Below are 26,741 nucleotides of genomic sequence, written 5' to 3' on the forward strand. Positions count from 1 at the left end.
CACCATTCACAGACATTACCCCACTGTTAGTATGATGGGGATCTGGCCTACTACTCCTCTCTGGTCATCCCTTCCAGCAACTGGCCATGCCTGTAAGTGATACTCTGTGTTTGCATTCTCCTGGTGGGCCATTCATGCCACTGTAAACAAATTTAATACATAATTAGCCTACTATGGAAAGAAACACCTCTTGAACCACCGTCATTGTGTTGCATTCCAAGTCACCTCTTACCCTCTAATGTCACTCAAGGATCACTCAAACAAATTTCTATTTTCTTTTAATAAAAACAGTAAACATGTTCGGTGACACTGGTTAAAAACAAAATGCCAAGCTCGTTCTTTTCTGCTGCTCATATACAAATCTCCTAATACACCATTTGTATCTGAAACACAAGGTGTGTCTTTCTTAACCCCTTACAGATATCTTCCCAGCTCCAGTCTGAGTATGAGGGATTGCCACATAAGCATCCCCAGGACAACTGGGCTTTCCTTCATTATGACATTTTAAGGACAAGCAAAACTGAAAGTCAGGCTCATTATGCTTCTAAATATATAGCCCGGAGGATGAACAACTACATTGCCTGAAGCCACCGTCATGTCCCAAGCATCCACAAAGCCAACATTGATCCCCTGGAAAACCTCTCTCAGTATGAGATACTGAGTGTAACCGTGGAAGTCCCCCTGCATTTCAACTGGAGAAAAAAGTTCCCTGGTGTTCTCTGACTTGATGATGACTTTGGTGTCGGGGCTCCTGAGGAACAGTTGTTCTATAGCTCTACGGATGTTGAGAGCCCGCCTAATGAAAATCTTAAGGGGGAACTGTCTGAAGTGCTGTCCCATTGTAATAGCGATGATAGTGTCCTTTCCGCCAGCCAGCCGGTCAATCTGGCGACTTGTGTACATGTCTTCCTTGAAGTAGTAGAAACCAGGATGTTCTAAAGGGAATCCATGTCTCTTATAGGAGACATAAATGTCTTTCTCCATGTTTATTGCTTCCAGTGCCATATGCCATCCAGCCCAACCACTTCCATGGTAACGGAAATAATTCACTACTATTGGGGAAAAGATAAGGTAGTAAATAGTTTTAAAGTTCGTTTGTCACTAATAATTGTCACGATTATGCCTAAAATAAACTGGTTTCTATATTGCTTTCTGTTGCTTCATTTGCAATAACCACTTCTCTGCCCCATCCACTTAGTTACTCTCTTTCTCTACATCTTTCTCTTTACCCCTCTCTCTCTCTCTTTTCCTCTCTCCCTCTACCTCTCTCTTTCTTTCTCTCCCCTTATCTCTTTCCAGCCTCTCTTTCCCTATCCCTCTTTTTCTTTCTTTCTTTCTTTTTTTTCTCTTTCTTTCTTTCTTTTTTTTTCTCTTTCTTTCTTTCTTTTTTTTTCTCTTTCTTTCTTTTTTTCTCTCTTTCTTTCTTTCTTTTTTTTCTCTTTCTTTCTTTCTTTCTTTCTTTCTTTTTTTTCTCTTTCTTTCTTTCTTTTTTTTTCTCTCTCTTTCTTTCTTTCTTTTTTTTCTCTTTCTTTCTTTCTTTCTTTCTTTCTTTCTTTCTTTCTCTTTCTTTCTTTTTTTTTCTCTTTCTTTCTTTTTTTCTCTTTCTTTCTTTCTTTCTTTTTTTTTCTCTTTCTTTCTTTCTTTTTTTTTTCTCTTTCTTTCTTTCTTTTTCTCTTTCTTTCTTTTTTTTCTCTTTCATTCTTTCTTTTTTTTCTCTTTCTTTCTTTCTTTTTTTTCTCTTTCTTTCTTTCTTTCTTTCATTCTTTCTCTTTCTTCCTCTCTCTCTCGCTCACATACAAATACACACACACACACACACACACACACTAAAATAGAGAGGTGTGGGTTCGGTTTTACGCGTTTCTTAGCGCCAAAATTAACTCGAGTTCAGATTTATCTGGATTTTTCTTATTGGCTATCCAAAACTCGGGACATTTGAGAGTCAATAACATACTGTTTTGAGATCCGGGTAAATCCGGATAAATCTGAATCTGCACATATCTACAAAATAACCACATCTCTCTCCCATCCATTCAATTACTTACTCTCTCACCCCCTCTCTCTCTCTCCTACTTTCACACTCTCTCTCTCTTTCTCTCTCTCTCCTTATTTCTCATTGTCTCTCTCTCGTGCTTCCTTCAACATCAAAATAAATATTAATAAAATGTTCAGAAAGAGGGGCATTGTATTCTTACGAAAAAGGTGTATGCTCTTGGGTAACATTCAACACAAGAGGAGCTATAGAATTAAGGGGTTACATATGTTTTGTAGACATTAATGCTGTCAGCAGTCCAAATATTGCCAGAATAATGCCAACAAGAAATGTCAACATTGTAGTAATTTTATTTAAAGCATGCAGTGTAGGCATTATGACTTTAGACATCACAGTTAAGCATTATGTTTATAGTAAGTTATAATGCCTACACAGTTAACATGGTTAAAATAAAATGATTACTGTGTCAGCACTGTCCATTTGCGTTACTTAATAAATATAATTAAAGTAGACTAAATATTGTTATCTACAATCAAAGTGTTGTAGGCAAAGTGAAATACATCTTACTTTTGATGCCCTCGGTGAAGAACATGATAAACTGGCGTAACGTTGAGTCTCCGATGAGATAGAGTTTCTTCCCCTGAAGACAGTTAGTGAAGTTCTCTGCGGATTTATAATCCGTCATGTTACAGTAGAGAGGGTTCCACAGATTATTGAAAAAGTATCCGCTGGGGAAAGGAGAGCCCATTCCTGTCTGACATTTTGGCTTTTGATTCACTGTTAAGGCTGGAAAAGAGATGTAAATTCATGTCACATATAGGATCAATAATATATTAGCATCTAATACAGAGTTACTTTATTTTTTATCAGTAAATGTAAACACTTTGTATAATCCAGCTGAAGTAACACTGACTAAATAATCAGGTCCCTCAAGTAATGTAATTATTAAAGCCAAGAGTCTTAGTTCTAGGAATATACTGTAAGCAGTGTCTTAACGCATTGGATAGGAAATGCAGACGGTCGGGATGCCGGTGGTCAGAAGACCGACCTTGGCATCCCGATGCTTAGAATCCTGACATGGGGAAGGTAAGTATATTTACCTTACCCCAATGCACCCTAACCCGCAGCCTAAACCTAACCCCCTTCCCCCCCCCCCCCCAGCAGCCTAGGCCTAACCCTCCCCGGTGGTGCCTAATCCTAACCCTCCCCCGCAGGCTAAACCTTACCTCCCCCACTAACCCCCCTCGCCTCTTCCACCCATGGGTTACATGCCTCCCGGCCCGGGTCACACTCGTTCGGGATCCCGGCAGTAGGGATGTCTTGTTGGGATGCCACGTCCGGCATTTCAATCAGTGTCGGTATTTCGACTGCCGGTATCTTGATCGCAGGGATCCTGGCCAGATCCCGTCTTAACATCACAGAACATGTGCCAGAAGTAGGAAGATTGGTACCAGATGCTTCCAAAGGATACGCCATTCTATGTAGCCAGGTGCCTGCCAGACACCCTGCAAGAATGGAAACAGGTGCCACGTTGGCAACTGTGACACCGCAATGACCTGGCAGCACTGGAATCATAGCCCTCGCTATGGCCTTCAATATAAGCACCCCAGAATAATGCTTGCAGCAGCTTTGAAGATGCAATCCTTTGCAATGCAAATGCAGGAGGAAGTGCATACCAGCTCCGTCCTGCATTTGCTATGTGATCACATCTGTGATGAACATGGCAACGGCAGGCTAAGTAAGCCTGAGCTTACCCAGACTTGCCATCGCAGTGCGGTTTGCAGGGCCAAGGGAACTGTGTAAGCAACGCAGTCCTTAGTACTGAATTATGCTTTAAATGCGTATAAAACACACACATACATTGGCCAACACAAGGGAAAAAACATACACATTGGCGCCAAGACTAGAAAGCCAAGCATGGTCACTCAATTTTCAAACGTTTTGGTAAACGGAAATAAGCCTGATAGTGAAAACACTGGCTCAGAGTGGCAAACTAGACCTCGCTTCTCCCCAAATTCCCCGCTTCCCTCCCTTCCCCCAAGGCTGGGATCCTCTACTGCCTATCGGCTAACAGAGCAACAGAGAGAGGAATGCCCGAGACTGGATGCTCCCCTCCTCCTGCCTCTCCAACCAAGTGACAGTCACCAACTTACCCTCTGTGCTGCAGTCAGAACAGTTGATGGATTGATGAGGAGAGCTCTTATACCACAAGATGCTCTGGTTCCAGGTCTCGGAATGGTGCTGCAGGGAAAACACTCCAATGGTGATTCTACTGGTGGCCAGCACTGCAGTTGCAGCCAGGCCCACCAGTCATTATAAGTCTGGGCCATTGGCCACTTCAGCACTGCATCCCCTATGGGGGGAGACCCTGCTCAACCGTACAGATAGAATGGCCCTACATACACCGATACTGAAGGTAAAAATCATTGACCTTCATAATATCAGGAATAGGTAATCGCATATCACTTAACATTTGTTTTATATTGGAATCTTTGGATGTAAAGTGTATTGCAGTAAAGCAACATCACCTGCTTAGGGTCAGTAGAACTTAGTAGTGTTGCTAATTCATAGCCATTTATGCATTCCTTGTAAACTGGATGTTCCCAGCACTAAGCAGATTATTGTTGAGCATTAAGTAATTTGACTCTACTGCATTGCTGGGTGCGAAAGTACAATTTGACTGCTTCACTGAAATGATTACTACCTGTTAACATTAACGCTTCCTGATATAAAGTCAGTGCTGCAAGTATGGCGGTACGGTGGCTCCTTATTGGCTGCTGGTCCGCAAGCTTTGATTGGCTCGCGGTCCGGCGCCTGGTTTGAGACACACGCTGCCACCGGACTGAGCACTGAGAGGCAGGAGAGGCGTGTGCTGCGCTCTCCTCCCCTGACACACCCACAGCAGCAGCAGCAAGAAGCGGTGAGCAGCACTGTGGGGGGCATGTGTGTACCTGGCACTGTGGGGGGCATGTGTGTATCTGGCACTGTGGGGGCATATCTGGCACTCTGGGGGCATATGTGTATCTGGCACTGTGGGGGCATATGTGTGGCACTGTAGAGGCATATGTGTATCTGGCACTATGAGGGCATATGTGTATCTGGCACTGTGGGGGCATATGTGTATCTGGCACTGTGGGGGCATATGTGTGGCACTGTGGGGGCATATGTGTATCTGGCACTCTGGGGGCATATTTCTATCTGGCACTGTGGGGGCATATGTGTATCTGGCACTGTGTGGGTATATTTGTATCTGGCACTGTGGGGGCATATTTCTATCTGGCACTGTGGGGGCATATGTGTATCTGGCACTGTGTGGGTATATGTGTATCTGGCACTGTGGGGCATATTTCTATCTGGCACTTTGGGGGGCATATCTGGCACTGTGGTGGCATATGTGTATCTAGCATTGTGGGGGTATATTTGTATCTGGCACTGTGGAGCATATGTGTATCTGGCACTGTGTGGCATATTTGTATCTGGCACTGTGGGGGCATATCTGGCATTGTGGTGGTATATGTGTATCTAGCACTGTGGAGGTATATTTTTATCTAGCACTGTGGGGGCATATATGTATCTGACACTGTGGGTACATATTTGTATCTGGCACTGTGGGGGCATCCTGTATGTGTATCTGGCACTGCACTACTTGGGGCATGCGTGTATCTGGCACTATTGGGGGCATATGTGTATCTGGCACTGCACTATTGTGGGCATATGTGTATCTGGCACTGCACTATTGGGGGCATATGTGTATCTGGCCCCCCATATGTGTATCACACCCCCATTTTCATTGGCCACACCCCGTGTGGCATGTGGCCATACCCAGTACCACTAAGAAATTTTTTCTGCTTGCACCACTGTAATAAAGTGCAATGTACTATAAGTTCTTATTACTCAAAACCTCTCATACACCTGCAATTAGCAGAAGCGGATTGGCAATATTTCTGTCCAGAGGTCACCTGATCTTTTATTTTTTTCTCACTTATGATTAACTTCAGCGGTGTGTAATGTGGGATAGGTAAGTCAGTTGGGTAATTGTTCAAAGTAAAAAGTATTTAACCCTGCGCCTCTTATAACTGGTTGCAGCTAGTAAACTTTAAAAAGAGTAAACCATTGACTCGAGACAATCAACATGGAATACATATAATAAGCAGCCAGCGCTACATAAATGGCATCATAGTAAAATCACTTAGGGCCTAATTCAGACCTGGTTTGCTGCTGTGCATTTTCGCACAGCTGGCGATCAGGTCTGAACTGTGCAGGCGCCGCAGTGCGCCAGCGCATGCCAGAGATGCGATTGGCATCTCAGCCCAGCAATCGCCTCTGCCTGATTGACAGGCAGAGGCGTTCGCTGGGCAGGAGGGGGCAGGCCGGCTGGTTTGGGCCGCCGTTTTGATGGCGCGGTCCGGGCAATGCAGGCATGCCCGGATCGTGCGGGGGGCGGGCTGCGGCGGCTGCGTGACATCACACGCTGCGACCCAGAGAGCGACGGGTAGCACCCCGCCAGCGCGCAGGAGCTGCGCTGATAGGGAACTACTCTTCAGGTACAAAAGCATCGCCGCCGATCGTACCTGTGTGGCAGGGGGAGGGCCAGACATGCGGGGCGGACTAGTCCTGTGCTGGGCGTCCCCCCGCATGTCAGGGTGGCAGATCGTATCCGTGCAAAGATACGATCAGGTCTGAATTAGCCCCTTAGCATGGAAAGAACTTTACTTTATATATACTAGGTGATTCATCGCGCCCTACGGGCGCTCTTCACACCGTCGTAAGGGGCTACGCCCCCTTAACCCTTGCACACCCTTGTGGCGTGCAATATTTTTATTATATGGAGTATTACATCCAATCATAATTGTGTGAGTGGTTAAATATTGCACGGACAAAGGGCGTGCATTGGTTAAGGGGTGGAAGCCCCTTGCAACGGCGTGAACAGCGCACGCAGGGCCTGGTGAATCACCTAGTAGGTGCTTTGGTTGGGGGAGTAGGGGGTGCGGGGAAGAGGCGGATGGGATCCTGGGGTGCCACGGGAGGGGCGGTTGCGGTGGTGCCGCAGGTTGGGGAGGGTGCGTGGGTGCCGCGGGTGGTGGTCCGGAGCCGCTGCGGATGGGGGAGGAGCAGTAGCAGGGTTGCCCCAGGTGGGGGAGGGGTGGATGCGGTGGTGTGGCGGGAGGTACTGGTGCGGGTCGCTGTGGGTGGGAGAGGGGGTCCGGAGCTATCGCGGGCGCTGGAGGGGGGGGTGGGGGTGCCGCGGATGGGGCTGGGAGATACTGTGAGTGGGGGAGGGGCGGGTAATGCTTATCCTGCTTCTCCTCCTGTCAACAGCTAAGCTGCTGTACTCCCTTTGGCAGTGGCTCAACCGGAGACTCGCACAGCAGCCAGTCACTATTGTTTGCGCCGATGTCCCAACGCGCCGCATCACAGGGAAGAAGATGTACGCAATAAACTACAGCTCCCAGCAGCCCTAAGGGGTGTAATGCTTCAGTGCTAATGGCTGCTGACAGCTGTAGTTAATGTAGTGCATCTACTTCCCTGTAATGCGGCGCATTGGGACACTGGTGCTAACAATAGTGACTGGCTGGCAGAACTGTGTGACTGGCTGAATCAATGTAAAAGGTGAGAGTGCTGTGCAGTGTTAGTGTCAGTGACACTACACACAGGCCCGGCGCTAGCCGCTCAGCAAAGGGATGCAGTGCAGAGAGGTACCAGGAAGGAGAGGCGTTCTCCCTGCTCTGCATCCCTGTGCTGAGCTGCTGCTGCTATCCCTGCTGCTGCTGCTATCCCTGCTGCTGCTGGCTGCTGTCACACATGCAGCGGCGCCGGCAGCACAAAGCCTCCTCTCCCCCCTCCCCTCCCCTGTGTGACATTCAGTGGCCGGGAGGGAGCCAAACTGGGCAGAGCTAGATGGGAGTAAGGGGTGGAGCTACACGGGACCATGCTGCAACAGGAGGATGAGCTGCTACAGCTTCGGCCAGCCAGACTTCATTAGATAAGTGTCTGGAAAGAGAGTGTGTGTGTGTATATACAGTGTCTGTGTATACTGTATATATGTGTGACTGTGTATGTGTGTAATGTATGTACAGTATGTGTGTGTGTTTGTATATATGTGTCTGTTGTGTGTGTGTGTGTGTGTGTGTGTGTGTGTGTGTGTGTGTGTGTATGTGTGACTGCTGCATAATGTGTGTAAGTGTTGCTGGTACAGGAGGCGGTACGTGTGTAAGCGACACTGGTAAAGAGGGTGTTACGTGTGTAAGCAGCACTGGTACAGGGGGCGTTACGTGTGTAAGCGAAATTGGTACAGGGGGCGTTACGTGTGTAAGCGACACTGCTACAGGGGGCGTTACGTGTGTAAGCGACACTGCTACAGAGGGCGTTGTGTGTGTAAACGGTACTGGGAGAGGGGGCATTACATGTGTAAGCATCACTGGTACAGGTGGCGTTACGTGTGTAAGCGTCACTGGTACAGGGGGGCGTTGTGTGTGTAAGCGTCACTGGTACAGGGGGCGTTACGTGTGTAAGCGTCACTGGCACAGGGGGGGCATGACATGTGTAAGCGTCACTGGTTCAGGGGGGGCATGACATGTGTAAGCGTCACTGGTTCAGGGGGCATTACATGTGTAAGTGTCTCTACTACAGGGGTCATTATGTGCGCTGTGCGTTTGTAAAGTAAGCGATGGTGCAAATTTATAGTTTGTAGGGGGCGCCGAACACCCTAGCACCGGGCCAGACTGCACACCCACCGCACTGCACAGCACTGTCACCTTTTACATTGATTCAGCATCCAGACATTACCCTCCACGATATCACCCTCTCTATCCGTTACATTAACCATCTCGGGGCTTCCAGGCCGGCAGGCCAGGTGCTGTGTTGCGGAGTCAGGGCCTCTGGGGATCTGGGTGCGGCTGTGGTGGGGAGGCACTTCTGTGACATCACAGGCAGAGCAGGCTCCCGGGCTCAGAGAGTATGCGGTGCAGGGAAGGCTATGAAAGTCTTCCGGTGCGCCGCTTTCATACAAATCTATGCCAGTGGCCGCAGCAGCTTTTGTTCCACCTGCGGCGCGGCTAGGGAGTGGGGATTGTCGATGCCGGAGGGGGCAGGTGAACTGGCAGCAGGACATTTGTGGTCATTCCGAGTTGATCACTCGCTAGCAGTTTTTAGCAGCCGTGCAAACGCTATGCCGCCGGCCACTGGGAGTGTATTTTAGCTTAGCAGAAGTGGGAACGAAGGGATCGGAGAGCGGGTACAAAAATTTTTTGTGCAGTTTCAGAGTAGCTTCAGACCTACTCAGCGCTTGCGATTACTTCAGACCATTCAGTTCCTGATTTGACGTTATGAACACGTCCTGCGTTCGCTCAGCCACGCCTGTTTTTTATCCCAAACACTCCCTGAAAACGGTCAGTTGACACCCAGAAACGCCCACTTCCTGTCAATCACTCTGCGTCTGCCTATGCGACTGAAAAGCATCATCGCTAGACCCTGTGTAAAACTACATCGTTCGTTGTAATCGTAAGCCGCACATGTGCATTGCGCTGCATACGCCTGTGCAGAAGTGCCGAGTTTTTGCCTGATCGCTGCACAGCGAACGAATGCAGCTAGCGATCAACTTGGAATGACCCCCATAGGACGCTGCAGTAAAAGGATTGTTTTTTACCCTATATGCAGCACAGAGACTTGCTGCAGATGCAGTGGCATATCCTCCAGCTGGACCTTTTTGGCAGGTACAGTCCCTTTTTTTTATGGTCTGTACCGTTTTTTGACTCTCCAAGCTTCCATTGAAAGTATAGGAAAAGGGGCGTGGCCACGCGGCTGTACCCGTGACCACGCCCCCTTTTCAAATGTGTATCAATGTTTATGTGTAAATTGTTGGAGGGTATGATGCTGCAGATGCAGTGGGACTATTTTAGGGTGTGGGGCTGGAGCTGCAGCTCCATCAGTCCCATTGCTAATCCTGCTCTGTGAAAACACAGCAGGCAAAGGGCAGAGCCTCCCATTGGATGTAACTTGTGTGGGAGGGCGTTTCTCGCACAATCAGCTGTGGGCTGGGTGTGATAGACCTGCCACTAACCCAATGAGAGCTCCTAGCCACGCCCAGCGTTAGAAACCCAGGCACAGAATCACAGGGCTATTATATAGGAGATGTAGTTTCCATGCTGTAAATTGTACAAAAAAATGGTTCCTTGCTTGTTCATCCTTAAATCATCAGACTGACACATACATTGCATATAAAGGCAGTGTAGGGCTGGGGCATGTAGGGCCCACCGGGAGAATGCAGTGGTAGGGACTTATGTTATGGGGTGTGGCCAGTCTGCAGAGGGGGTGTGGCCTGCCACCTCATTGGTTTGACTAACTATTAGAGAGTGCAACGTCTGGGCCACTTCATAAATATATACAGTAAATTCAGCTGCTGCAATGCATGATAATGTACTAAATTAATAACAGATTAATAACAGCAATGCAGTGTAGAAAATACATCATAGTCCAGTATAAGGTAACATATGTATAATGTATAATTCAAGTGCACAGTCTGGAACCTGATCCTTAGAGCAGTAGGTGGGCTCCCAGGAGGTAGGGCCCACCAGTGGTTTCCCCTGTACCCAGGGGTGTAGGGAGGGTGGAGCAAGTGGAGCTCAAGCTCCAGGCGCCCTGGGGACAGAAGGCGCCGGCTCTCTGTAGCAGAGCTGACAGCCGGGATCTTGGGCTGGGGTAAGAGGAGATGACTAGAAGAGAGGGAAGAGGTGGCCACCACACTGCCTGCATGTTCCATGTCACTGATTGCACAGTGCAGAGAGTCCAGTGCACTGCAGTGCAGTGTGGTGTGATGTTAGGGAAGAGGGGAGGTTTGGAGGGTTGTCAGAAGAAGCTTCCTGGCTGTCAGGTATCTGCATTCAGTGATCTGGAACATGCAGGCAGTGTAGAGGCCACCCCTTCCCTTTCCTCAGTCCTTTCCTTCTACCCACGGAGGCCCAGCCCAGTGGCGGATCTAGACTTAACTTTTAGGGGGGGCGGTTTAAGAATGATGACTTATCCTACTTACCCTAATCATAGCCCCTCCCACTTAGTAATGCCCTTCCCGTTCGCTTCTAAAATTTCCTATTGTTGCCATTACTAATAAAATGTTGCCAGTTAGTGGAGAGAACCCTGCGCACTGGTGATACAGACTGGCGAATCGCCATTCCTTCCATCAGGGGTGGTAGAGGCTAAGACAGTAGGGCAATTTAAACATGCATGGGATAGACATAAGGATCTCCTTACAAAGAAATAAGGATCAAATAAGGTTAGAGATAAAAATAATGTAAGAAAAAAAAGGGGCAGACTAGATGGGCCAAGTGGTTCTTATCTGCCGACAAATTCTATGTTTCTAGAGCACACAGAATAAGCCAAAATTCACATTATAGCACACTGAATGAGCCAAAATTCACATTATAGCACACTGTAGGAGCCGAAATTCACATTATAGCACACTGAATGAGCTGAAATTCACATTGTAGCACACTGTATGAGCTGAAATTCACATTGTAGCACACTGAATGAGCCGAAATTCACATTATAGCACACCGAATGAGCCGACATTCACATTGTAGCACACTGAAAGACTGCGTAGGTCATGAATGTGGCCGAGACAGCATAAACTCACCGGCTGGGAATGCGGCACGCCTCTTAATGCATCACTCTGGCAAGGAAGGGGTTACAGTTTTTTGAGGGAGGAACGTAAGGGAAACTGCCTGGATTGTAATTGGCTGGATTCTGTATAGGGGCTGGTCTGACATACATATAGTCTTCAGACCCAGGACAGCCCGTCTCTTTTCCTGTTTTTCCGTGACCCACCCACCCGCCCTGGAGAGTCAGTTTTTTGTTGCTCCCCTGGAGTTGCTTGTGTCGGCTTTTGGTGGCCGGCTTCTGAACGGTTATTTTAGTTTAACTTAAGGAGTTTATCGTTAGTAAGTTCGGGTGAACTTTTAGGTAATTTTATAGGCTTATTATTAATTGTTGGGCACCACCGTACCTGGTAGGCACATATCATAGATCATAAACATGTGTGGATATCGGGGCCGGTGGCCCTATTTTTTATCCCCTAGGGGCGGAGCGTGCCTCCGTCCCTACAACTGTTGGTGGGCAGGGGTAGTGGCAGAAGGTCGACCCCTGGCCTTGCATTTTTGGATTTTCGATGTCTGGGATGGAGGCAGGAGGCCGATCCCGGAACATCTGGGGCAGAAGGCCCCCTCACACATATGTTTTATTGCTCGGGATGGAGGCAGGAGGCCAATCCCGGAACATCTGGGGCAGAAGGCCCCCTCACACACACATGTTTATTGCTCTATTTCGTCATATCATTTTGTATTACCCTTATTAAGTTCTTTATCATGCTTAACCGTTTTTCTCCCCGCCACCTTAGTTAGAGAGGGAAGTCTGCATTCTAGTTTTAGTATTAATAGGCCTCCCTCTCAGTCAAAATAAAAAGCTGACCCCTTTCACGCCAATTACGGTTTTTGTGTCTTTATTTACTAAGATTAGTGTGCTTGAGTGGCGTGCGTATGCATCTGACGTGTGAAGTTTATGAGCCGAAATTCACATTATAGCACACCGAATGAGCCGACATTCACATTGTAGCACACTGAATGAGCCGAAATTCACATTATAGCACACTGAATGAGCCGAAATTCACATTATAGCACACTGAATGAGCCGAAATTCACATTACAGTACACTGAATGAGCCAAAATAATGCAGGCACTGGGGGCAAGGGGAATCCTACCCCCATATTAACTTACACTGGGGCAGCGAGGAAAAAAAACACAGTGGGGAGACGTGGCACACACACACTTTAGCTAGGAGGGGGGACATATCATACACTTTAGTTAGGAGAAGAGGGGGGAGAAATGGCACACAGACACTTCAGCTAGGAGGGGAGGGGGGAGACATGGAACACAGACGCTTTAGTTAGGAGGGGAGACATGGCACACACACTTTAGCTAGCAAGCTAGGAGGAGAAGGGGGGGTGGAAGATATGACACACACACACACACACACACACACACACACACACACTTTAGCTAGCAAGCTAGGAGGAGAAGGGGGGGTGGAAGATATGACACACACACACACACACACACACACACACACACACACACACACACACACACACACTTTAGCTAGCAAGCTAGGAGGAGAAGGGGGGGTGGAAGATATGACACACACACACACACACTTTAGCTAGCAAGCTAGGAGGAGAAGGGGGGGTGGAAGATATGACACACACACACAAACACACACTTTAGCTTGGAGGGGAGGAGACATGGCATACACTGACACCTACTCATATTTTGTCCGCAGCAGCATGAGGAGTCGGGATGGAGGCCGGGTCCCGCCGCGGTGTTAGGAACGGGGTGGAGAGCGGTGCAGCACGGCGGGGGAAGGGGAGAGAGAGAGCGTTCCTGACGCGCGTACAGGGAGGAGGGGGCGTGGTCAGAACAGAGGCCGGCAGGGACAGGCTACAGTGATTGTGTACACTGCTGCCTCTGCCGTCCGTTCTCTGAGGAGACAGAGAAGGGACGGCAGAGGCAGCAGTGTACACAATCACTGTAGCCTGTCCCCGCCGGCCTCTGTTCTGACCACGCCCCCTCCTCCCTGTACGCGCGTCAGGACGCTCTCTCTCTCCCCTTCCCCCGCCGCGCTGCACTGCTCTCCACCCTGTTTCCAACACCGCGGCGGGACCCGGCCTCTATCCCGGTGCCGCTATGTGTAGGGGGGGCTTTCGCCCTAATCGCCCCCCGCTAAATCCGCCACTGGCCCAGCCTGTCAATCACATTGAAGCTCCGCCCATCCAGGCTAGAAGAGGAGCTGCTGCCCATTTGGTGAGAATTAATGTGTGTATACTGTATGTATATGTGTGTATGTGTTTATGTCTGTGTATACTGTGTGTTTATGTGTATATGTCTGTTTGTGTGTGTAAATGCATTTGTAAATGTGTGTATACAGTATGTCTGTGTGCATATGTGTGTTTATGTGTATACAGTACATGTGTGTGTTTATGTGTTTATATCTTTGTATACAGTATATGTGTGTATATTTGTGTTTGTGTGTATATATCTGTGTATATGTGTGTGTTTATGTATGTCTGTGTATATCTGTGTGTATATCTGTGTGTATATTTGTGTGTGTGTGTGTGTGTGTGTGTGTATATATCTGTGTATGTGTGTGTTTATGTATGTCTGTGTATATTTGTTTGTGTGTGTGTGTATATATCTGTGTATATGTGTGTGTTTATGTATATCTGTGTGTATAGTTGTGTATTTATGTGTGTGTGTATATATCTGTATATGTGTATCTATCTGTGTATACAGATATGTCCTGCTATAACGTTGCTGCGTACCGCATAGCGGGCGCCATGCAACTCGCGCCAGCTCCTTGCGCTATAACTCCCGTTATAAGATGCGTTGTAAATGTGATGTCACGTTATAATTGTAACATGCATTCTACTTTCTGTCCACCAGATGTTGTTTTTTTTCCTAAACTCTATGGCGAATGCCTCAAATAGCCAACGGACCCTTCGTAGCGCTACCTGCTGATTGGCTGACGGGTTCGAATCCTAGCGGGACCAGAATTATTTATTTTTTTGGGAAAAGTCAGAAAAAAAATGCGTGGGGTCCCCCCTCCAAAGCATAACCAGCCTCGGGCTCTTCGAGCCGGTCCTGGTTCTAAAAATCCGGGGGGAAAACGGACAGGGGATCCCCCGTATTTTTAAAACCAGCACCGGGCTCTGCGCCTGGTGCTGGTGCAAAAAATACGGGGGACAAAAAGAGTAGGGGTCCCCCGTATTTTTTACACCAGCATCGGGCTCCACTAGCTGGACAGATAATGCCACAGCCGGGGGTCACTTTTATACAGTGCCCTGCGGCCGTGGCATTAAATATCCAACTAGTCACCCCTGGCCGGGGGACCCTGGGGGAGTGGGGACCCCTTCAATGAAGGGGTCCCCCCCCCAGCCACCCAAGGGCCAGGGGTGAAGCCCGAGGCTGTCCCCCCCATCCAAGGGCTGCGGATGGGAGGCTGATAGCCTTGAGAAAAATGACAGAATATTGTTTTTTCCAGTAGTACTACAAGTCCCAGCAAGCCTCCCCCGCAAGCTGGTACTTGGAGAACCACAAGTACCAGCATGCGGGAGAAAAACGGGCCCGCTGGTACCTGTAGTTCTACTGGAAAAAAAATATCCAAATAAAAACAGGAGACACACACCGTGACAGTAAAACTTTATTTCACACATGTCGACACACATATATACTTACCTATGTTGACCCGCCGACCGGCACGTCTCGTCTCCGACGATCCGGGGTACCTGTGAAAAAAATTAGGCTCACCTGATCCAGGGTCTGGGAGATAATCCATGTACTTGGCAAAAAAACAAACCGCAATTACCCGTGCCAGCGGACTGAAAGGGGTCCCATGTTGACACATGGGACCCCTTTCTCCGAATGCCGGGACCCCACGTGACTCCTGTCACTGAGGTCCCTTCAGCCAATCAGGAAGCGCTACTTCGTGGCGCTCACCTGATTGGCTGTCTCGCGTCTGAGGTCAGACAGCACATCGCAAAGCCTCTCCATTACTTTCAATGGTGGGAACTTTCCGGGCAGCGGTGAGGTCACCCGTGGTCAGAAAAACACAAAAAATTCTAGTCTCAACAGGATTCGAACACGGGATGCACGCATTGCAAGCAGACACTGTAACCATTATGCCACTGCTGACGACGATATGAGCTGGCTCTCCAGGTAAATATATGATGTGTTCTACTCTTAGTGAACGTGCGGCACAGTGCTTAACATGGAGCATTCGCCACCTAGCGGTGAAAATGTGTATTACATGGCGTGGGACACAACGCACGCCATAACGTTATTACAACTCGCGATTCAGGACCCTAAATAGCGCGCTATGAGCAACGGTGTATGAGGATACATCTGTATGTGTGAGTTTATGTATGTCTGTGCCTAAATGTGTGTGAATCTATGTATGTATGTATGTTTGGTGGTGGGTGGGGGCGCCGTGACATGACCCTGCTGCGGGTGTCATGTCTCCAGGCTACGCCTCTGCCTGTACCCCTGTGGGCCAGTCCAAGCCTGTATAAAGATATATTTATCCTGTCCGCATGCACAGTGATAAAACCTCCAAATGGCCTCTCTTAAAGACACTCACATTTGCTTTCTATCACGCGTTCACATCAAAGTTTATTTTGTCCATTTCACTCAGGTGCAGTCTTTAAAGAACCTTTTAGTATATATGAAGCCAGGTATGTAGCTTTTAAAGATGTATTAACATATACAAAAAACAAACAGGCAACTCCATAAAAACAACAATATAGATCCTGAATAAACAGGTAATGCAGAGAGGATACCAGAATCCAGGGGAAAGTTGGAAAGGCTGTGCGGTCCCCATGCTGCAGCTTATGGTTAGATCAATAGTAAATCACAGCATGTCCTCATTGGTCAGTTCTGATTTACCCAGGGGTGTAGCGAGGGTGGCTCTGGTAGGCGCGATCTCTGGGTGCTGGAAAAGTAAAAAGGGCGCGTCGCCTGCCCACCCCTTCCTGTCCGCTATACCGAGAGCCGCTGTACAGGCAGCTGCAGAGCAGAAGAAGCAGAGGGGGTGCACACTTAGCACGCACTGTCCCTGTTTTAAACATGAGGGGCGCCCAAAGGAAACTTTCGCCCTGAGCGCCACAAGGTCTAGAACTGGCCCTGTCACAAATTTTAGGATTTTTCTATATTTTTTCTTTTCAAATGAAACATGCCTCCAATTCAGTAAAGGGAAGGGGGGCGCTGAAACATAGCCTTGTTCCGGGCACCATGGCACCTAGCTACACCTCTGGATTTACCCCCCTTAGCCTCTGCGGCCTCTAAACACGTTTCGGATAGTCCTCTATCCTTTTTCAAGATGTAACGCATTTTTCTGGGCTTATCTCCCTGAGTGTGGAGGTCACACGGTCATTCTCGGCCAATCAGTTTACCTAAAACCCAGATTTTAATATCTAGTATGTACTTACAATATAAACATATTGATGCATTTTGTATAAAAACGATACCTATAGTAATATTGTTTCACATTAAGGCATGGTGGTATATAGATACAGTATCTAATGGTGGTGGCATTTTAAACAGTAAAATTTTGCAATTACACACATAACGGCCGTGTTGTAAAAGAAGACGATTTTAACGTCCAGGAAAAAGATGCACAAACTCGGATATCTTGTTCCCTGAACTCGGCCAATGTAATGCAGTGCGTCTTTTACGCTCCCAATGCAAATCGGATCCGACTTCTGATGGCTTTTTTAAACCTAGGATCGAGCACGGTGGCCAAAATGTAGCGCTCTGATTTTCAACAGATTGACCACCCTTTAATCCTGGCAAAGTGAATGAAGGGCTCCATCCACAAGTCCCACATACTTAGCGGAATTGTTCCGTCTTAGCTCCTCCTTCAATTTCTCCTGCTGCTTTTGCAATATCCTGATGAGGGGAATGACCTGACTCAAGCTGGCAGTGTGTGAACTGACTTCACGTGTGGCAAGAGAGAAGGTTTGGAGAACCTTGCACAACATGTAAATCATTCTCCACTGCACACGAATCAGGTACATCACCCCTCCTTTGCCTATATCGTAGGTGGATGTATAAGCTTGAATGGCCTTTTGCTACTTGCTTCAGGTGATGGCAGTGCAGGTTCAGGAGTATTATGCACAATGATTTCTCATAAGCAATTTTCTCCCAGGTTAATATATTATGTTACCTCTGGGGCAAGTAGTTAGTATGCATGCATATCTTAATAGAAAGAAGACCAATAAACTGCTTTCACAGCGCCTCAGGAATAGATAACTAATAAATAAAAAACAACAAATTTCCCTGATAGATGCGCAGCTGAAAAACACTATGTGGGTGTTTTTAGAGATGAGCGCCTGAAATTTTTCGGGTTTTGTGTTTTGGTTTTGGGTTCGGTTCCGCGGCCGTGTTTTGGGTTCGAACGCGTTTTGGCAAAACCTCACCGAATTTTTTTTGTCGGATTCGGGTGTGTTTTGGATTCGGGTGTTTTTTTCAAAAAACACTAAAAAACAGCTTAAATCATAGAATTTGGGGGTCATTTTGATCCCAAAGTATTATTAACCTCAAAAACCATAATTTACACTCATTTTCAGTCTATTCTGAATACCTCACACCTCACAATATTATTTTTAGTCCTAAAATTTGCACCGAGGTCGCTGTGTGAGTAAGATAAGCGACCCTAGTGGCCGACACAAACACCGGGCCCATCTAGGAGTGGCACTGCAGTGTCACGCAGGATGTCCCTTCCAAAAAACCCTCCCCAAACAGCACATGACGCAAAGAAAAAAAGAGGCGCAATGAGGTAGCTGTGTGAGTAAGATTAGCGACCCTAGTGGCCGACACAAACACCGGGCCCATCTAGGAGTGGCACTGCAGTGTCACGCAGGATGTCCCTTCCAAAAAACCCTCCCCAAACAGCACATGACGCAAAGAAAAAAAGAGGCGCAATGAGGTAGCTGACTGTGTGAGTAAGATTAGCGACCCTAGTGGCCGACACAAACACCGGGCCCATCTAGGAGTGGCACTGCAGTGTCACGCAGGATGTCCCTTCCAAAAAACCCTCCCCAATCAGCACATGATGCAAAGAAAAAGAAAAGAAAAAAGAGGTGCAAGATGGAATTGTCCTTGGGCCCTCCCACCCACCCTTATGTTGTATAAACAAAACAGGACATGCACACTTTAACCAACCCATCATTTCAGTGACAGGGTCTGCCACACGACTGTGACTGATATGACGGGTTGGTTTGGACCCCCCCCAAAAAAGAAGCAATTAATCTCTCCTTGCACAAACTGGCTCTACAGAGGCAAGATGTCCACCTCATCTTCACCCTCCGATATATCACCGTGTACATCCCCCTCCTCACAGATTATCAATTCGTCCCCACTGGAATCCACCATCTCAGCTCCCTGTGTACTTTGTGGAGGCAATTGCTGCTGGTCAATGTCTCCGCGGAGGAATTGATTATAATTCATTTTAATGAACATCATCTTCTCCACATTTTCTGGATGTAACCTCGTACGCCGATTGCTGACAAGGTGAGCGGCGGCACTAAACACTCTTTCGGAGTACACACTTGTGGGAGGGCAACTTAGGTAGAATAAAGCCAGTTTGTGCAAGGGCCTCCAAATTGCCTCTTTTTCCTGCCAGTATAAGTACGGACTGTGTGACGTGCCTACTTGGATGCGGTCACTCATATAATCCTCCACCATTCTATCAATGTTGAGAGAATCATATGCAGTGACAGTAGACGACATGTCCGTAATCGTTGTCAGGTCCTTCAGTCCGGACCAGATGTCAGCATCAGCAGTCGCTCCAGACCGCCCTGCATCACCGCCAGCGGGTGGGCTCGGAATTCTGAGCCTTTTCCTCGCACCCCCAGTTGCGGGAGAATGTGAAGGAGGAGATGTTGACAGGTCGCGTTCCGCTTGACTTGACAATTTTGTCACCAGCAGGTCTTTCAACCCCAGCAGACCTGTGTCTGCCGGAAAGAGAGATCCAAGGTAGGCTTTAAATCTAGGATCGAGCACGGTGGCCAAAATGTAGTGCTCTGATTTCAACAGATTGACCACCCGTGAATCCTTGTTAAGCGAATTAAGGGCTGCATCCACAAGTCCCACATGCCTAGCGGAATCGCTCCCTTTTAGCTCCTTCTTCAATGCCTCCAGCTTCTTCTGCAAAAGCCTGATGAGGGGAATGACCTGACTCAGGCTGGCAGTGTCTGAACTGACTTCACGTGTGGCAAGTTCAAAGGGCATCAGAACCTTGCACAACGTTGAAATCATTCTCCACTGCACTTGAGACAGGTGCATTCCACCTACTATATCGTGCTCAATTGTATAGGCTTGAATGGCCTTTTGCTGCTCCTCCAACCTCTGAAGCATATAGAGGGTTGAATTCCACCTCGTTACCACTTCTTGCTTCAGATGATGGCAGGGCAGGTTCAGTAGTTTTTGGTGGTGCTCCAGTCTTCTGTACGTGGTGCCTGTACGCCGAAAGTGTCCCGCAATTTTTCTGGCCACCGACAGCATCTCTTGCACGCCCCTGTCGTTTTTTAAAAAATTCTGCACCACCAAATTCAAGGTATGTGCAAAACATGGGACGTGCTGGAATTTGCCCATATTTAATGCACACACAATATTGCTGGCGTTGTCCGATGCCACAAATCCACAGGAGAGTCCAATTGGGGTAAGCCATTCCGCGATGATCTTCCTCAGTTGCCGTAAGAGGTTTTCAGCTGTGTGCGTATTCTGGAAAGCGGTGATACAAAGCGTAGCCTGCCTAGGAAAGAGTTGGCGTTTGCGAGATGCTGCTACTGGTGCCGCCGCTGCTGTTCTTGCGGCGGGAGTCCATACATCTACCCAGTGGGCTGTCACAGTCATATAGTCCTGACCCTGCCCTGCTCCACTTGTCCACATGTCCGTGGTTAAGTGGACATTGGGTACAACTGCATTTTTTAGGACACTGGTGAGTCTTTTTCTGACGTCCGTGTACATTCTCGGTATCGCCTGCCTAGAGAAGTGGAACCTAGATGGTATTTGGTAACGGGGGCACACTGCCTCAATAAATTGTCTAGTTCCCTGTGAACTAACGGCGGATACCGGACGCACGTCTAACACCAACATAGTTGTCAAGGACTCAGTTATCCGCTTTGCAGTAGGATGACTGCTGTGATATTTCATCTTCCTCGCAAAGGACTGTTGAACAGTCAATTGCTTACTGGAAGTAGTACAAGTGGGCTTACGACTTCCCCTCTGGGATGACCATCGACTCCCAGCGGCAACAACAGCAGCGCCAGCAGCAGTAGGCGTTACACGCAAGGATGCATCGGAGGAATCCCAGGCAGGAGAGGACTCGTCAGAATTGCCAGTGACATGGCCTGCAGGACTATTGGCATTCCTGGGGAAGGAGGAAATTGACACTGAGGGAGTTGGTGGGGTGGTTTGCGTGAGCTTGGTTACAAGAGGAAGGGATTTACTGGTCAGTGGACTGCTTCCGCTGTCACCCAAAGTTTTTGAACTTGTCACTGACTTATTATGAATGCGCTGCAGGTGACGTATAAGGGAGGATGTTCCGAGGTGGTTAACGTCCTTACCCCTACTTATTACAGCTTGACAAAGGGAACACACGGCTTGACACCTGTTGTCCGCATTTCTGGTGAAATACCTCCACACCGAAGAGCTGATTTTTTTGGTATTTTCACCTGGCATGTCAACGGCCATATTCCTCCCACGGACAACAGGTGTCTCCCCGGGTGCCTGACTTAAACAAACCACCTCACCATCAGAATCCTCCTGGTCAATTTCCTCCCCAGCGCCAGCAACACCCATATCCTCCTCATCCTGGTGTACTTCAACACTGACATCTTCAATCTGACTATCAGGAACTGGACTGCGGGTGCTCCTTCCAGCACTTGCAGGGGGCGTGCAAATGGTGGAAGGCGCATGCTCTTCACGTCCAGTGTTGGGAAGGTCAGGCATCGCAACCGACACAATTGGACTCTCCTTGTGGATTTGGGATTTCGAAGAACGCACAGTTCTTTGCGGTGCTACTGCTTTTGCCAGCTTGAGTCTTTTCATTTTTCTAGCGAGAGGCTGAGTGCTTCCATCCTCATGTGAAGCTGAACCACTAGCCATGAACATAGGCCAGGGCCTCAGCCGTTCCTTGCCACTCCGTGTGGTAAATGGCATATTGGCAAGTTTACGCTTCTCCTCCGACAATTTTATTTTAGGTTTTGGAGTCCTTTTTTTACTGATATTTGGTGTTTTGGATTTGACATGCTCTGTACTATGACATTGGGCATCGGCCTTGGCAGACGACGTTGCTGGCATTTCATCGTCTCGGCCATGACTAGTGGCAGCAGCTTCAGCACGAGGTGGAAGTGGATCTTGATCTTTCCCTAATTTTGGAACCTCAACATTTTTGTTCTCCATATTTTAATAGGCACAACTAAAAGGCACCTCAGGTAAACAATGGAGATGGATGGATTGGATACTAGTATACAATTATGGACGGGCTGCCGAGTGCCGACACAGAGGTAGCCACAGCCGTGAACTACCGCACTGTACTGTGTCTGCTGCTAATATATAGACTGGTTGATAAAGAGATAGTATACTCGTAACTAGTATGTATGTATAAAGAAAGAAAAAAAAAACCACGGTTAGGTGGTATATACAATTATGGACGGGCTGCCGAGTGCCGACACAGAGGTAGCCACAGCCGTGAACTACCGCACTGTACTGTGTCTGCTGCTAATATATAGACTGGTTGATAAAGAGATAGTATACTCGTAACTAGTATGTATGTATAAAGAAAGAAAAAAAAACCACGGTTAGGTGGTATATACAATTATGGACGGGCTGCCGAGTGCCGACACAGAGGTAGCCACAGCCGTGAACTACCGCACTGTACTGTGTCTGCTGCTAATATATAGACTGGTTGATAAAGAGATAGTATACTCGTAACTAGTATGTATGTATAAAGAAAGAAAAAAAAAACACGGTTAGGTGGTATATACAATTATGGACGGGCTGCCGAGTGCCGACACAGAGGTAGCCACAGCCGTGAACTACCGCACTGTACTGTGTCTGCTGCTAATATATAGACTGGTTGATAAAGAGATAGTATACTCGTAACTAGTATGTATGTATAAAGAAAGAAAAAAAAACCACGGTTAGGTGGTATATACAATTATGGACGGGCTGCCGAGTGCCGACACAGAGGTAGCCACAGCCGTGAACTACCGCACTGTACTGTGTCTGCTGCTAATATAGACTGGTTGATAAAGAGATAGTATACTCGTAACTAGTATGTATGTATAAAGAAAGAAAAAAAAACCACGGTTAGGTGGTATATACAATTATGGACGGGCTGCCGAGTGCCGACACAGAGGTAGCCACAGCCGTGAACTACCGCACTGTACTGTGTCTGCTGCTAATATAGACTGGTTGATAAAGAGATAGTATACTACTAATATTATATATACTGGTGGTCAGGTCACTGGTCACTAGTCACACTGGCAGTGGCACTCCTGCAGCAAAAGTGTGCACTGTTTAATTTTAATATAATATTATGTACTCCTGGCTCCTGCTATAACCTATAACTGGCACTGCAGTAGTGCTCCCCAGTCTCCCCCACAATTATAAGCTGTGTGAGCTGAGCAGTCAGACAGATATATAATATATATAGATGATGCAGCACACTGGCCTGAGCCTGAGCAGTGCACACAGATATGGTATGTGACTGACTGAGTCACTGTGTGTATCGCTTTTTTCAGGCAGAGAACGGATATATTAAATAAACTGCACTGTGTGTCTGGTGGTCACTCACTATATAATATATTATGTACTCCTGGCTCCTGCTATAACCTATAACTGGCACTGCAGTAGTGCTCCCCAGTCTCCCCCACAATTATAAGCTGTGTGAGCTGAGCAGTCAGACAGATATATATGATATATATAATATTATATATAGATAATAGATGATGCAGCACACTGGCCTGAGCCTGAGCAGTGCACACAGATATGGTATGTGACTGAGTCACTGTGTGCTGTGTATCGCTTTTTTCAGGCAGAGAACGGATTATAAATAAAACTGGTGGTCACTATCAGCAAAACTCTGCACTGTACTGAGTACTCCTAATGCTCCCCAAAATTAGTAAATCAAGTGTCTCTCTAATCTATTCTAAACGGAGAGGACGCCAGCCACGTCCTCTCCCTATCAATCTCAATGCACGTGTGAAAATGGCGGCGACGCGCGGCTCCTTATATAGAATCCGAGTCTCGCGATAGAATCCGAGCCTCGCGAGAATCCGACAGCGTCATGATGACGTTCGGGCGCGCTCGGGTTAACCGAGCAAGGCGGGAAGATCCGAGTCGCTCGGACCCGTGAAAAAAAACATGAAGTTCTGGCGGGTTCGGATTCAGAGAAACCGAACCCGCTCATCTCTAGTGTTTATAAGGAAACAGATTAAAACAAAAGAAACAGCTGCGCAATATACCGGGGAAAACAATGAAGGGGTATGAGAGCCGATGTATATAGGATAGATTTATTAACCATAAATGCAATAAGACAATTGTTAGCAATCAAATTATAACAATACATAAAACATTAAAAATGCATAGATAAAAAGCACACCTCGAATCAGTATATCCCATTCAATGGAGCGACAGCTGTTTTAATTCTCTGAGTAAATGTCCACACATTGGCCCTCATTCCGAGTTGTTCGCTCGCAAGGCGAATGTAGCAGAGTTACACACGCTAAGCCGCCGCCTACTGGGAGTGAATCTTAGCTTCTTAAAATTGCGACCGACGTACGCGCAATATTGCGATTACAAACGAGTTAGCAGTTTCAGAGTAGCTCCAGACTTACTCTGCCTGTGCGATCATTTCAGTGCTTGTCGTTCCTGGTTGACGTCACAAACACACCCAGCGTTCGCCCAGGCACTCCCACCGATTCCCCGGCCACTCCTGCGTTTTTTCCGGAAACGGTAGCGTTTTCAGCCACACGCCCCTGAAACGCCGTGTTTCCGCCCAGTAACACCCATTTCCTGTCAATCACATTACGATCGCCGGAGCGAAGAAAAAGCCGTGAGTAAAAATACTTTCTTCATAGTAAAGTTACTTGGCGCAGTCGCAGTGCGAACATTGCGCATGCGTACTAAGCGGATTTTCACTGCGATGCGATGAAAAATACCGAGCGAACAACTCGGAATGAGGGCCATAGTATGAAGCTCAGCTGATATGTTAATTATGGAGCAATTAACAACGGGCAGTCCCGAAATTATAGGCACAAAGCTGGATGCTGAAGATATCGTGAAAAAAGCTCAGCTGAGTGTATGACTTAATTGCTCCATAATTAACATATCAGCTGAGCTTCATACTATGTGTGGACATTTACTCAGAGAATTAAAACAGCTGTCGCTCCGCTCCATTGAATGGGATATACTGATTCGAGGTGTGCTTTTTATCTATGCATTTTTAATGCATATCTTAATGCTGGTTAGTACTATAAGCAGTTCTTTTAGGCACACCATGCACATGTACCAATAATACCTCTCCCAGCTGCTGCCTGCAGCTCACAACTTTACCTGGAATCCCAAGCTGTTATGCAAAGTCCTTATTTCCCCTTAGCACTGGGGTAAGCAATATAGATGAAAACTGGCCAGCTTAGCAGATCAATGCTGCAAAAATCTTTCTCTCCATGAATGTCCTATCCATGACAAACGCGTTTCTCTGCCTCTAGATTATTATCAGCGGCTTCCTCAGTGTTAGTAATGGTTCAGTGTGTATTTAAACCTTTAAATACTCAAATTCCCGGTTCGCGCATGCGCATTGCGCCTGCGAATCAAGCCTCCATTTCAATAGTACTGTGTTGCTTAGACACCACAGAGCCAAGCTTCATTTCCATTTTCATTTATCAGGAAGTATTCCCGTGGCTCTATGGCAACATAGCCAGAAGTATTTAGATCCGTGCAGATCATATGGCACAGAACCAAGTCTCAGTTTGATTTTTTATCAATCAGAAAGTGCTCAATTGGCTCTAACATAGAATAGCTTAAAACATTTATCTTACTTCCATTATAATAATGTTATTACTATAAATCTGTTCAATATAATAGAAAACACACAGCAAAACACATTCCATAATAATTAAATACCAACATAAAAAAACATAATTTGCATATCTATCCTAGTCTCCCTCTCATACATCAGTGCCAGATATAGGGGGTCATTCCGAGTTGATCGCACGCTGCCGACTTGCGCAGCGATCAGGTTAATACTGCGCATGCGTATGCACCGCCATGTGCACGTGCATCATATGGGTACAAACAGCATCGTTGCTGGGCAATGTTTCTAGCGACGAATCCATTCGCACAGGTGATCGCAAGGAGATTGACAGAAAGAGAGCGTTTATGGGTGTCAACTGACCATTTTCTGGGAGTGGTAGGGAAAACGCAGGTGTGTCCAGGCGTTTGTAGGGTGGGTGTCTGACGTCAATTCCGGGACCGGACATGCTGAAGTGATCGCAAGGGTTGAGTAAGTTCAATACAGGGGAAGAATTTCAGGTAAATAATTTTTTGAATTGTACCTATATTATTTATGTAATCACCTGTCAATGCGGGAAACAATATGTGGGGAGGACCACACGGACTATGCATGTCCGGTACATGGAACATCGGAGGAATGTTATGAAAGGTGCAAGGCATCCATTGTCCAGTCACATTGTACAGTTTCAGAACTCCAATTTTGACAGTGTGATTTTAGCTATAGAACAAATTAAGAGCACAACATGGGGTGGAGATCAGTATAGCCTATTATATAGGCGAGAGGCATATTGGATTTTTAGAATGGACACATTGGTGCCTAGTGGCTTGAATGACATGGTTGAATTGAACAGAGTGTGAGAAAAAATAGGATTTCAATTACCTACCAGTAAATCCTTTTCTCGTAGTCTGTAGAGGATGCTGGGGTCCATTTTAGTACCATGGGGTATAGACGGGTCCACCATGAGCCATGAGCACTTTAAGAGTTTAATAGTGTGGGCTGGCTCCTCCCTCTATGCCCCTCCTAATCAGACTCAGTCTAGAAACTGTGCCCGAGGAGACGGACATAGGGGGTCATTCCGAGTTGATCGCGCGCCAACGATTTTTGCAGTGCAGCGATCAGGTTACTACTG

At 47.2% G+C, this 26,741-nt stretch overlaps 1 protein-coding gene across 1 annotated transcript in view; it reads right to left on the minus strand.

Moving 5' to 3' along the window:
- Positions 1-303: 303 nt before the first annotated feature.
- Positions 304-26,741, minus strand: part of LOC134945490 (NXPE family member 2-like) — a 179,232-nt gene continuing 152,794 nt past the window's right edge. Inside the window, exons 5-6 of the mRNA XM_063934812.1 lie at positions 2,561-2,779; positions 304-1,052 (exon numbers count right to left, since the gene is read on the minus strand). Of these exons, the coding sequence (XP_063790882.1) occupies positions 505-1,052; positions 2,561-2,779 (767 nt within the window). The 3' untranslated portion in view covers positions 304-504. The remainder of the gene's footprint in view (positions 1,053-2,560; positions 2,780-26,741) is intronic.

This window comes from Pseudophryne corroboree, chromosome 7 (genome assembly GCF_028390025.1).
Source record: "Pseudophryne corroboree isolate aPseCor3 chromosome 7, aPseCor3.hap2, whole genome shotgun sequence".
Classification (NCBI taxonomy): domain Eukaryota; kingdom Metazoa; phylum Chordata; class Amphibia; order Anura; family Myobatrachidae; genus Pseudophryne; species Pseudophryne corroboree.